The sequence below is a fragment of the Microtus ochrogaster genome, chromosome 1 (assembly GCF_000317375.1).
Source record: "Microtus ochrogaster isolate Prairie Vole_2 chromosome 1, MicOch1.0, whole genome shotgun sequence".
Classification (NCBI taxonomy): domain Eukaryota; kingdom Metazoa; phylum Chordata; class Mammalia; order Rodentia; family Cricetidae; genus Microtus; species Microtus ochrogaster.
In genome coordinates, this window is record NC_022009.1 from 1,838,936 (window position 1) to 1,849,135 (window position 10,200).

At 36.4% G+C, this 10,200-nt stretch overlaps 1 protein-coding gene across 4 annotated transcripts in view; it reads left to right on the forward strand.

Annotated features, from left to right (window-relative positions):
- The window catches only part of Lrfn5 (leucine rich repeat and fibronectin type III domain containing 5), a 256,920-nt gene that overhangs the window by 236,190 nt on the left and 10,530 nt on the right, over nt 1-10,200 (forward strand). For all 4 annotated transcript variants that reach the window (XM_026779124.1, XM_026779129.1, XM_026779132.1 and 1 more), the window contains 2 exons: nt 60-1,464; nt 4,205-4,917. In XM_026779124.1, coding sequence (XP_026634925.1) covers nt 80-1,464; nt 4,205-4,917 — 2,098 coding nt within the window. In that variant the 5' untranslated portion in view covers nt 60-79. The remainder of the gene's footprint in view (nt 1-59; nt 1,465-4,204; nt 4,918-10,200) is intronic.

Sequence of the window (10,200 nt, forward strand, 5' to 3'; positions counted from 1 at the left end):
AAAACAACTGGATTTTAAACTGTCCTTTACATATATATATATTTTTTTCTTTTCTACAGGCTCTTAAACCTAATCTACAATGGAAAAATTCCTTTTTTACCTGTTTCTCATTGGCATAGCTGTCCGAGCTCAGATCTGTCCAAAGCGTTGTGTCTGTCAGATTTTGTCTCCTAATCTTGCAACCCTTTGTGCCAAGAAAGGGCTTCTATTTGTTCCTCCAAACATTGACAGAAGAACTGTGGAACTAAGGCTGGCAGACAATTTTGTTACAAATATCAAAAGGAAAGATTTTGCCAATATGACCAGCTTGGTGGACCTGACTCTATCCAGGAATACAATAAGTTTTATTACACCCCATGCTTTTGCCGATCTACGAAATTTGAGAGCATTGCATTTGAATAGCAACAGATTGACTAAAATTACAAACGATATGTTCAGTGGGCTCTCCAATCTCCATCATTTGATCTTGAACAACAATCAGCTGACTTTAATTTCTTCCACAGCGTTTGATGATGTTTTTGCTCTCGAAGAGCTGGACCTGTCCTATAATAATCTAGAAACGATCCCCTGGGATGCTGTAGAGAAGATGGTGAGCTTGCATACTCTTAGTTTGGATCACAACATGATTGACAACATTCCTAAGGGAACTTTCTCCCACTTGCACAAGATGACTCGGCTAGATGTAACATCAAATAAATTGCAAAAGCTGCCCCCTGACCCTCTCTTTCAGCGAGCACAGGTGCTGGCCACCTCAGGAATCATAAGCCCATCGACTTTTGCATTGAGTTTTGGTGGAAACCCCTTGCATTGCAATTGTGAGTTGTTGTGGCTGAGGCGATTGTCCAGAGAAGATGACCTTGAGACCTGTGCTTCTCCTGCACTGTTAACTGGCCGCTATTTCTGGTCAATCCCCGAGGAAGAGTTTTTGTGTGAGCCTCCGCTCATAACTCGGCATACACATGAGATGAGAGTCTTGGAGGGTCAAAGGGCAACGCTGAGGTGCAAAGCTCGAGGGGACCCTGAACCTGCAATTCACTGGATTTCTCCTGAAGGGAAGCTGATTTCAAACGCAACAAGATCTCTGGTGTATGATAACGGAACACTTGACATCCTTATAACAACTGTAAAAGATACAGGTGCTTTTACCTGTATTGCTTCCAATCCTGCAGGGGAAGCAACACAAACCGTGGATCTTCACATAATTAAACTCCCTCACCTACTGAACAGTACCAATCATATCCATGAACCTGATCCTGGCTCTTCAGATATCTCCACCTCAACTAAGTCAGGTTCAAATGCTAGCAGTAGCAATGGTGATACTAAAATGAGTCAAGACAAAATTGTGGTGGCAGAAGCAACTTCGTCAACAGCGCTACTTAAATTTAATTTTCAAAGAAATATTCCAGGAATCCGTATGTTTCAGATCCAATACAATGGTACTTATGATGACACCCTTGTTTACAGGTAAGAAAAATATAGACATGTTGGATTATTGCTGACCATGATAGCACGGGGTTTGGAAATCACTACTGCTTTGTTCTGTTTCTAAATTGACAGTACTATTCTGTGCTGTAATTGCAGCAATTTGACTTTATATTGAATAATGTAATATATGAAATGGTGAATACATACAGGGAATTATTGTGGTTGACATTATTTTAAACAGTACACATCTAGATTTAATATTATGCTTCTTTTTTTAACCTCACATAGGGGATATGACTATCAGACAATAAGACAGATAATTTAACATTTCAAAAACATACCAGAATTTACACATCCACATGAGTATTCTTTCCTTCAAGGAAGTCACGGTGGGAGGCTACCCCATTACCCCAATGATGCTGCCACTGCTCAAAGCAATTTTGGAATTATCTTTAGAACCTTCGGCATACTAATTTGAATATCCTCAGTGGTGGCAAATCTTCGTCTTTTGAGGGTGAGTTTCAGTTTTGGAAACAAGCCTATGGAGTCAAGTCTTGTCAATAAGGTGGGTGATCAAGATGGTTACTGCCACTTTTGATCAAAAACAAACTGGACGTCACTATAAAGTAATGAGACTGATTCTTTGAGTGATTGAGTTGTGTGTGTGTGTGTGTGTGTGTGTGTGTGTGTGTGTGCTGTCTCATGTGCTTGGGTTCTTCAGACACTTCCAAAGAGGACATTCATTGTATTTTGAACAGTAAAAATGTCACTGGGCATTAGTATGAAAATACTCAGACAGAACCGTGATGGAGAACTTGTATCTGCTAATGGGTTTCTGGTATGTTTTTCTAAAGTTCAGCCTCATTGATATATAATCACATTTGGCCAATTTTCCATTTGGAAATTCACATTTTTTTTATTTCATATAATTTTACTCTTGACAGATTATTATTACTGCTAGGAAACAATGTAAAGTCACAGTTTTGGAAAAAAAAAACAAATAACATTTTTAGATGAGTTTAGTTCCTGTATAGAGAACTTAAACTTTTGAAAATGAGTTGCTTTTCATTCATGTCTGAAAATGAGATTAATTTCTTAAAATAAATGTGAACTCATGGGAAAAAAATAAAACAAAAAGCATCATAGCTAGCTATGAAATCAATCCTGGGCCAGGTTCTACCTGGTTGAGTTTTAATTTCCTATTTTTAAAAAGAACGATTAGGCTAAGTGGATTCTAATATCCCTCTCATCAGTAAATGGATGTGGTGGCATACTATGACATATGAGCATTAGCGAAATGTAGTTTACTCCTGTCTCCCAGGCTCTCCACAGGCTCCACAGATGATAATCAGTGGTCCATGGGCAGCACTGAATTCCCTACACTTCCTTGTACTGACTATACTTTCTAAGTATTATCTCTGTGATAAGCTGCAGTTTGCTTTCAAAATCCCACAAATTGTAATCCTGTTGAGAGTAATAAATTGTTTATGATCCCGAGAACCTTGGTGTGTTCCTGAAATGAGTGGTCTTCTTCCCTAAAATGTTTATAACCATTTCATTGAGTTTCATAGACAATCAACACTGATGTAATTAAGTGCTTAGTGAGAGCCCACAGTTAGAATACACCCACTGAATGTCAATAGTGACTTTTGGTTATGAGCATAAGCTCTTATAAGTGTTCCAGTACACTCAGAACACACTGTCTAGCTTGTATCCTAGTTTCGTTCTTCCATAGTTTGAAATTTCTATAACTCATTTTCGGGAGAAATTATAGTTCCACCCTTTACATCCAAATTAATTTTACTTTAAATTGTATTTGGTTGCACCTTAAGAAGAAAGTTATCAACAAACAGGAATGCAGAAAAGTAGAAGGAATCCCGAGAGATCTCTAAACCTAAAAATTGTTTCTTGATGTAGATTCTCACCTGAATATGGTAGTTGAATGAGTTCACACTCTTATCAACAGCTTTGTGTCATCCTGTGTCCAGGTTATCGCTCACACATGCACACCACACTCATTAAAACGTATGGGGAAAGCCAGGCGGTGGTGGCGCACGCCTTTAATCCCAGCACTCGGGAGGCAGAGGCAGGCGGATCTTTGTGAGTTCGAGACCAGCCTGGTCTACAAGAGCTAGTTCCAGGACAGGCTCCAAAACCACAGAGAAACCCTGTTTCAAAAAAAAAAAAAGTATGGGGAGCTAAGGCATAAGAAATCACGATGTCTGTAAATAAAATCTGTTCATCCTTGTAACAGCAGAAGTTATTAAAGCCAGCCTTAGTAGGTACCATTCCATAGCTTGCTTATTACTGATTTGGAAAGCAAATGCTCAAAATTGCTGTTTCATTCTGGTCGCTAATGTGACTGTCAGTGTTTTCTCTTTCTTCAAATTGCCTTGCAGTCATAGAGGTGTTGTAAGTGCTAAATGGATTTGTTTAGTAGTCAGAGAATGTCACAGTCACACCTTTCAAAAGCAATTTGTCATAAATGATTTTTTAGCCATGGGTTTTATTAGGAGTTCTGCTTTGCCAAGCAGTGTAATTAGAAAGCTTGTCAAGGCATGGTGCAGGCACCATTAATATAATGCAGACTGTAACAACGAGCTTTCAACTATTCTAACTGTGTAAATATAACATCAGATCATTTTTCCATATTTCATATCTGTTATAAATGTGCTTATCTTGATGAGTTCTGAAGGAGACAGAACTAAAGCCGTAATGACTTTTTGTATATGTGTCTTGTTCTGTTTTTAAAGTTAACATATATTCCATTGTCCCTCAGAATGATACCTCCTACAAGCAAAACGTTTCTTGTCAATAATCTGGCTTCTGGGACTATGTACGACTTGTGTGTGTTGGCCATATACGATGATGGCATCACCTCCCTCACTGCCACAAGAGTCGTGGGTTGCATCCAGTTTACTACAGAACAGGATTATGTCCGTTGCCACTTTATGCAGTCCCAGTTTTTGGGCGGCACCATGATTATTATCATCGGTGGAATCATTGTTGCATCTGTGTTGGTTTTCATCATCATACTAATGATCCGGTATAAGGTTTGTAACAATAACGGGCAACACAAAGTCACCAAGGTTAGCAACGTTTATTCTCAAACTAATGGGGCTCAGACGCAAGGCTGCACTGTCACGCTGCCCCAGTCCATGTCCAAACAAGCCATGGGCCATGAAGAGAATGCCCAGTGCTGTAAAGTAGCCAGTGACAATGTGATTCAGTCTTCAGAAACATGTTCGAGTCAGGACTCTTCCACCACTACCTCTGCTTTGCCTCCTACCTGGACTTCAAGTGCATCTGCGTCTCAAAAGCAGAAACGAAAGACTAGCACGAAGCCAAGTGCTGAGCCGCAGAGTGAAGCTGTCACAAATGTTGAGTCCCAAAACACTAACAGGAACAACTCAACTGCCTTGCAGTTAGCTAGCTGCCCTCCTGCTTCTGTCACAGAGGGGCCCACATCTCAAAGAGCACAAACCAAGCCAAGTAAGTTTCTCACCATGCCTGTTGAGAGAGCTAGAGCCAGGCATGGGTCCTCTCTCAGTGGAGGATTAAAGGAGTATTATCACGATGGTAACTCACTGAAATTATACAAGCTGTCTCCTAAGAGAAACATGTCCATGAAAGGGATGTGGACTGAGCCCTGCATTTCTGATGTTTGCTATGGAAAAGTAACTATTTCAAATGTGAAGTACATATAAGAAAGTTTTATATAATCCGCTATTTCCCTATAAAAAGAATCACAGTGAAAATTCACAGAGGAAAATGAAATTTGAAATTCTTGTCTTGTCTCTGATACTTGGTCTTCAGGTTTCTTTAAAACCTTCTAAGGATGAAGCAGGGACTATAGTACCTCCCGTTACATGCATGAAGATCACATAAATAAATTGACAAGTGTGGTGGTAAGCAAGAGACAGGCACAGTGCCTTCCCCGACACCAAGGCTATTATTGAGACCCTGTGTCAGCAAATCATATTTGAAAAGTGATCACAGGGCCAAGAGATGTTTCAGTCTGTAAGGCACCAAGCCTGCTAACCCTGACCACTTAGTGAATAGAAGCCAAAAGTGGAGATAACCAAGTTCTTCAAGTTGTCCTCTGACAGTGATGCCAGTGCCCCCACAGTCCACACAAAATAAACATTTGTTATGCTAAATGTTCTCACAGGAAATGTCTTACATAAAAATTAGATTTCTAGTAGTTTAAAGAGAGGTCTGTACATAAAGAATTGACATCTTAAAATGAAGGCACTGTATTACTTTGAGCGGTAATTTTGTTGTAAAGAACAACTCAATGTTTAAATTTATTACTCCAAATGAGTGTTTCCAGAAATGCTATAGAAAGCAACCTGGTAAGAACACTCTTGGTTTGGGGCTCAAATTGTTGTAAGCTACTTCTTATTTATAATGCAGATTTTTTTCAGTGCAAAAGTTATAAAATGAATTCATTTTGAATCCATCATATATACTAATCCATAGAAATATAAAGGTTATTGCATTTATCCCACACACATTTGTTGAATGAATGTGATTTATATTTTCTTAACACAAGTTAGAAAAATCAGAAAAAAATGCAAGCCTGCTTTTACAAACAGGTGCTTGTCTTTGTCACCAAGCCTGCTTTTACAAACAGGCGCTTGTCTTTGTCACCAAGTGAGAACAAAACTCCTAAAGAAGAAATTATCACCTTAACAAATGGTAGAAAATTCTCTTTTTCTCTTCTTTGCTATAACTCTGCCTCTGAATGTTTGTCTCTTAAAGTAAATGCATATTTTGAAGCCAAAGACTGTGGTAAATGTAATCATAACTCATTCAGCATAGGGGAAATGCAATATTTTAAAGAATATAAAATTGGTTCTATGTTTCCTTGAAAATACATTCGTGGAGATTCATTGAAGTCATGATGATTCACATATATTTAACTTTATGCTGCTGTTAAGAAATGATATGCATGATTTTATTTTTTTTATTTTCTTTGAGACTATACATTTCTAAAAACTTAGACCCTTTACTTGGCATAGAACATCATATTAGGCATATTATAAGTGGGTGCTTTATATATGATAATAAATCACAAGGAAGTGAGCTTAACAAAGTTTGATGCTATTTGTTTGGGGTTTGGTTTTCTTATTATTGCTTGTTTGTTTGTTTGTTTGTTTGTTTTCATATGACACAAGGTATCATGTATCCTAAGGTGACCCCAAACCCACTGTGTAATTAAGAATACCTTGAAGGTTTTCCCATACTCTTGATTCCACAGCCCAGGTGGTAGAGTTAGAGATTTGCCCATCATATCTGCCTCAAACAATCCTTACAGCTGAACTTCAGACTTTCAAATCATTAGCTTTATTTTTGCCTCTATGCATATGCAAAACATCCAACTAATTTTATTTTGTCAGAAGTATATCGTATATTACTTTCTTTTGATGCTATTAAATGAGAGGTCAAAGAGAAGCAATTGGATATAACTATAGTGCCCCTTCTCAAGAATTCTTTTTAGAGCTTGCCCACTGGTCCTACTTTTTAAATCACATCTCTTCCTTGATTACTTTTCACTAAGCAAAGCCTAATCCTGCTTCAGTGTTTCTGTAGATAGCTCATTGGAGGACATATAAGGTCACCAATGTGGTCATTGTTCATGAAAGCAAGGCACCTCTCAAGGTGGCTTGACTTTCAGCACTGTTGAAGTACTAGCCTCTACCTCCAACTCTGCATTTTAATTCACACTGCTCACATTATTTCTAATGAGCTACTGATTGGCAACAGCATGTTAATAATCTCCCCATTCTGAGATTTGCCACTATCATACTAAACTTTTGGGTGGGCCAAAATTTTCTAGTCTTCACAAAGAAATGGTTTCTGGAGGACAAAAAGACCATGAAATTATATAATACAAAGTAGGGCAAGCCTGCATGAATGCTCTAAATTGCTGGAAAACTTAGATTTTACAATTTCTTTGGTTTTAGAAATGGTCATCTTGCTTATGCTTTTCGTGGAAACATGACTAGGAATATTTCATTTCTCATAGACTTTTAAAAATATGTAACAGAAGCATATGGATATTATTTTAACTAAAGTCAATAACTAATTAGTATTATAGTATTTTCATGAGACTAAGGGTATATTTCCAAATCCTTGAATGCTTGTCTCTTAAACATAAATATCTAGGCCTGTGTTCTAACCTTTGCAGAAGGTTTTATTTTGAGAAATCAACGAAGACTAGCCTATCAAGAAAGTCATCTGGTCTTCGTGTGCAGTTACGTGAAAGCAGTTTTCCTTATGAAGATAATTAATGCTGTTTATTCCAATGACAGATTCAGAATAGACACTTGCTTGATTGAATGAGTAAATGAATGAATACATGAGTAGCTCTAGAGATGGAGGTATTATTATTGTCATAAACAACAGTTTTGACTAACTAACATTGTGATGATGTGGTCCAAAATTGTTACCACAGCAGAGATACTGTATTCTCCTTGTTTTCAATTTGACATGTAGTACCTAACCTATCATATATTGAACATGCTGTTTCCTTTTTATTCTTTCTGACTATAAGCAAAACAAATATATTTTTTACTTCCTTTTTCTGAAATATTTAAATTTAATTTTAGTCATATAACCTTATCAGCTTGTTATATGCAAAAACAAACATATGCTCTTTTACCTTTTACAACATATTTTAAAAAGTATATGCCCTGAATGTTTAGACAAAACATTATGTATTCATCTCTAAATGGTTTTGGTTCTTTGTGAATAGCTAAATTTGATTTAGATACACCAAAGCATAATTCAAGTGGGATGATGGAGGGGGAATAGAACCTTCAAAGTTTCTTCAGTGTTCTAGGAAATAAGAGGTTTTTTCAATGACTGTTGTATTTTGAACCTTCAAATTGGTTAATATGTAAATCAGACGTATGAAAATGTTGAAATTAGATGCAGTGATGAGTAACCCTAACATTGTTCAGTTTATTTTTTTATTGACTTCTTAAAAGAGGTCTCACTAGCTAATACATTAAACCAATTGATTTTATGTACTTTTAAGATAGAGTTTGACAAATTTTAGAGCATAATTTTGAAGTATTCAGTGTTACCCATTAACACAGAAATATATCCAATAAAATATTTGTATTTTTTCTGAAATAATTCACTTTCAAAACTTTAACATAGTTCATTTCCCCTTTCTATAAAATATTTTCACTTCAGTATTTAACACTCATACAATGCTTGCTGTTAGTATAATTTCAGTCATTTTTATTTGCTTTCATTGAACAAATGTAAACTTTTACTTAGAAATTAAAACAAATAATCAGGAAATTCAATAATGGCCACTTGTTTCTTTAAATTTTAGTATTCCATCTCTGCTTATGTTCAGGTATAAACTTACGAAAACTTCCTTTAGGATACAAACACTTAAAGTTTCTGTGGAAATAAAAGATACCATAAGCATTTGTTGTTTTCTTGGCCTCAATGATTTACAACTGCAGTTACAAAGCATGGCCCTTCCTGCTAGACCGGGGAAGGATCATTTGTTCTCTTCCTCAGACTTTTGTCAGGAGAGATATTGCCCTTCTAACCACATGCTTTTATCTGAGTCTTGTGGATTACTGGGGCGAAGTCTTCAGTAGGATTGTGGGTTGGATAGAAAAGAACCATGCTTTTCTGTAATAGCATTTTGTTTGTATTTAAATAAATAAAACTTGTCTGAGAATCATAAAAGTGAAACAGCCACACTGGACAACCTAACAGACATGGTATCAATAACACACACCTTTAATCTCAGCATCCACACGAGGTTGTCATAGACAACAGGAGGTAGTGGTACATGCTTTTAATCCCAGGTAAACAAGGAACACTATAACTACACTATAACCTTCAACTCCCTGAGAAACCCAAAAAAGAAAACTATAACTATAAATACCTGGTCTTTTCCTCCCTCAGAGACCCAAGAAGAAAATAATATTAACTGAGTAAGCTGGAAGTACAAGGAAGTGACTTTCAAAAAAAAATATGAGTAATGACAGAAACAGTTGGCTGTCTGGACAGTCACACAAAGTTCCTCTGCCATCCATTTTTGGCCTACAGGCCTAGCATATCCTGTAGACATTTCTGAGAAGCAGGATATTTTGTGTCCTGCTTGTTTAATAAGGACCGTATAATGTTAACAGTTGAGGTAGGGATATTTTCTTGTTTCTTTTTGCCACAAAGAAAGTAAACCCCCTGTGAGTTTCTTCAAAGCCCATTATGTTCTCTGAAGTAGATTGGTGTTGCCAGGGGCAGACATGTCTCATTGATATTAAATAAAACAACCTAGGTTATTATAACATCTTAAAAGCCATATTCTATAGATCTCTGAAGTGATTGAAGATGACCTATCTAAAATATATCGTTGTTTGACCTAGGAAGAATGACTAATGTAACTACAAGTTCGATTATACTAGATAATTAACTACTAACCTATATTTCTTTATTATCCTAAACAGTTAGCAATAATAACTTTCAAGGACTACAAACTTGCATTACATTGTCAAATGAGTTATATAGGTATAATACCTTGAGCAAGAGTAGGAATATATGTAAAATATGTTCTAACTAAATTAAACTCAAATTTATATTATTATAAAACTTTGTGTAAAATATACAAGTGTCCAATCCAATGTAAAACATTTAAAACTAATAGTTGTTTAGTAAAAGTAGATTCAATAATCCATCTTTTTATCTTATTATATCTATATCCTCTCCTTTTTCTTCTCAGAGTAGATTCAATAATCTATC